The 2,476-nt window shown below is 41.4% G+C and overlaps 1 protein-coding gene across 1 annotated transcript; it reads right to left on the reverse strand.

Annotated features, from left to right (window-relative positions):
* Positions 1-1,731: 1,731 nt before the first annotated feature.
* On the reverse strand, positions 1,732-2,116 carry LOC118843969 (40S ribosomal protein S20-like). The gene has a single exon (XM_036751769.1). It carries the CDS (start codon positions 2,099-2,101, stop codon positions 1,742-1,744), a length of 360 nt encoding a protein of 119 aa, XP_036607664.1. The 5' UTR covers positions 2,102-2,116; the 3' UTR covers positions 1,732-1,741.
* Between the last annotated feature and the right edge of the window lie 360 nt (positions 2,117-2,476).

Consider the following 2,476-nt stretch of genomic DNA (forward strand, 5'->3'; position numbering starts at 1 on the left):
AATGTTAAAAATTTTTGCATGTACTTGCAAAAAAATAAAAGATTTTTTAAAAAAATCTAAAAAATTAGATATTTTGCTTCGATAAACATTTATTAAGCATCTACTATTTTCAGGGTCTTATGTCAGGCACTGGGAATATAAAGATTAAAAAATGCCATAGTTCCTGCCCTCAAGGGGCTTACATTCAAGTGGGGTAGGGGAAACCTGCAGGTAAAACATCCTGATTTTGAACTCTCATTAGGGGGAAACAATTTTCTTTTTGCAGGATCCCATTTTGCACGTTTGGAGAGCTTCATTCATTAGGAAGTTTTCCTTTCTCTCAAGCCTAAATTTGCCCCTGGGCCATTTCCATTCATCCCCTAGTTCTGCTTTTTCAAAGCCAAGCAAAACAAGTCTAATCCCTCTCTTTCTCCATTATAACTCATCAGATATCTGAAGACTGCTTTCATGTGTCCCTTGAGTCTTCTTTTCTCCTTGCTAAACATCTCCACTTCCTTCCACTGATCCTCATATGTTCTTGTTTGTCATCCTTTGCTGGTTGCCTTACCCTTGGGTTTATTCCAGCCTTGTCAAGGTTCTAATCTTAATAATTTGCTGTTATTGTTGTTCAGTGGTTTCAGTTAAGTGTGACTCTTTGTGACCCTGGTTGGGCTTTTCTTGGCAAAGATACTAGAGTGCTTTGTCATTTCCTTCTCTAGTTCATTTTACAGATGAGGAAACTGAGGCAAATACAGTTAAATGACTTGCTCAGGGTAACACAACCATTAAGTGCCTAAGGCTGGATTTGAACTCAGGTCTTCCTTCTCCAGTACTGATACCCTATTCACTGTGCCACCTAGCTGCTCAATCTTAATAATACTGAAAGGTGAAAGATTTCTTTTTCTGTTGCTTCCATCTCTTGGTGATCCTTTTTGGGGTTTTCTTGGCAAAGATACTGAAGTGGTTTGCCATTTCCTTCTCCAGGTCATTTTACAGGGGAAGAAACTGAGGCAAACAGGGTTAAGTGACTTACCTAGAGTCACACAGCTATTAAGTGTCTGAGGCTAGATTTGGACTCAAGAAGATGAGTCCTTCTGACTCTAGGGCTGGTACTTTACTCACTGCATCACCTGATTGCCCCATTCTTACTAATATGACAGCCCAAATGTTTCCGATAGCCCTGTTAAGTTATGTAGAGAAAATAGTTATTTCTGTTTTTCTTTCAGATAGAAAAACAGAGGCTCAATGAGGTAAGTGATTTTTTAAAAGCTTGGAATCTGGAATCAAGGCTTTTCAAAATGCACTAAGTTTTCAAATCCCAGTTTGTGTCACCAACATAAGGCTCTCCTTAATCTGCCACGCATTGCTAATGTTCTCTGAAGTTACTTTGAATTAACTTTTCAAAAATTACTTCTGTGTTTGCACCATTCTTAATTCCACCTCCTCCAGTTTTCTCCAGCAGATTGCGCTCACTATCATGGCCCCTTTCTAGGCTTCATTCCCTCCCTATCTACTGGTTCCTTCCCTGCTGCCGTTAATTACTTCCAAGATTCCTCGAACCTTTAAAAAACCCTCAGTAGATCCCTCCATTCCTGCTATGATCATCTATTGTTCTCCCTTTCTTAGCTTAATGTCTTGAAAAAGTCACATATATACACTGGGTGCCGCCATTTCATTTCTCACTCTCTTCTCAATCACTTGCAAACTGCCTTCTTACTTTTTTTTTAATAGTTGCAATCAATTTATTAAAAGAGATGATTGGTTAGGCATCTGCAATGGTGACTTCAACTTCTACACCTGGTTCAATGCTGATAGATGTGATCTGTTTAACAATTTCAGAAGGACTGTGCAAATCAATAAGGCGTTTGTGGATTCTCATCTGGAACCGATCCCAAGTCTTTGAACCTTCACCGCAAGGAGTTTTTCTAGTTGTGACCCGAAGTGTCTTGGTGGGCATTCGAACAGGTCCCTTCACTTTCAAATTCTTTTCTTTGGCTCCTCTCATTAGGTCAGCACACACTTTCTCGAGTGATTTCACATTGCGGCTGGTGAGGGTGATACGGATCCAGTGAATGGCCACTTCGGGCTCCACAAGGGTCTTGCCGGTGTCTTTGAATGCCATGACAATGGAGCGGCTTCCTGACCGACTTATTCCTCGGTGAGAGCGAACAGCGGTGAGTCAGGAGGAGGAGAGGCAGGGACTGCCGACTCCAAGCTGTTGCAGCCTGCGATACCTTCACCAAAGAGCCTGCCTTCTTACTTTATCCTTCAACTGAAATTGTTCTCTCCAAAGTTACCAATCATCTCTTATCAGGGTAGTGCAGTAGACAGAGTATTGGACCTATAGCCAGGAAGAGCTGAGTTCATGATTCTGCCCCTGACACTAGCTGTGTGACCATGTGCAAGCCTCTTAACCTCTACCTACCTCCCTCTCCTCCTCTAAAGTGAGGATGATAATAGCACCTATCCTTCAGGTTTGTTTGAAGATAAAATGAGA

This window comes from Trichosurus vulpecula, chromosome 3 (genome assembly GCF_011100635.1).
Source record: "Trichosurus vulpecula isolate mTriVul1 chromosome 3, mTriVul1.pri, whole genome shotgun sequence".
Lineage (NCBI taxonomy): Eukaryota > Metazoa > Chordata > Mammalia > Diprotodontia > Phalangeridae > Trichosurus > Trichosurus vulpecula.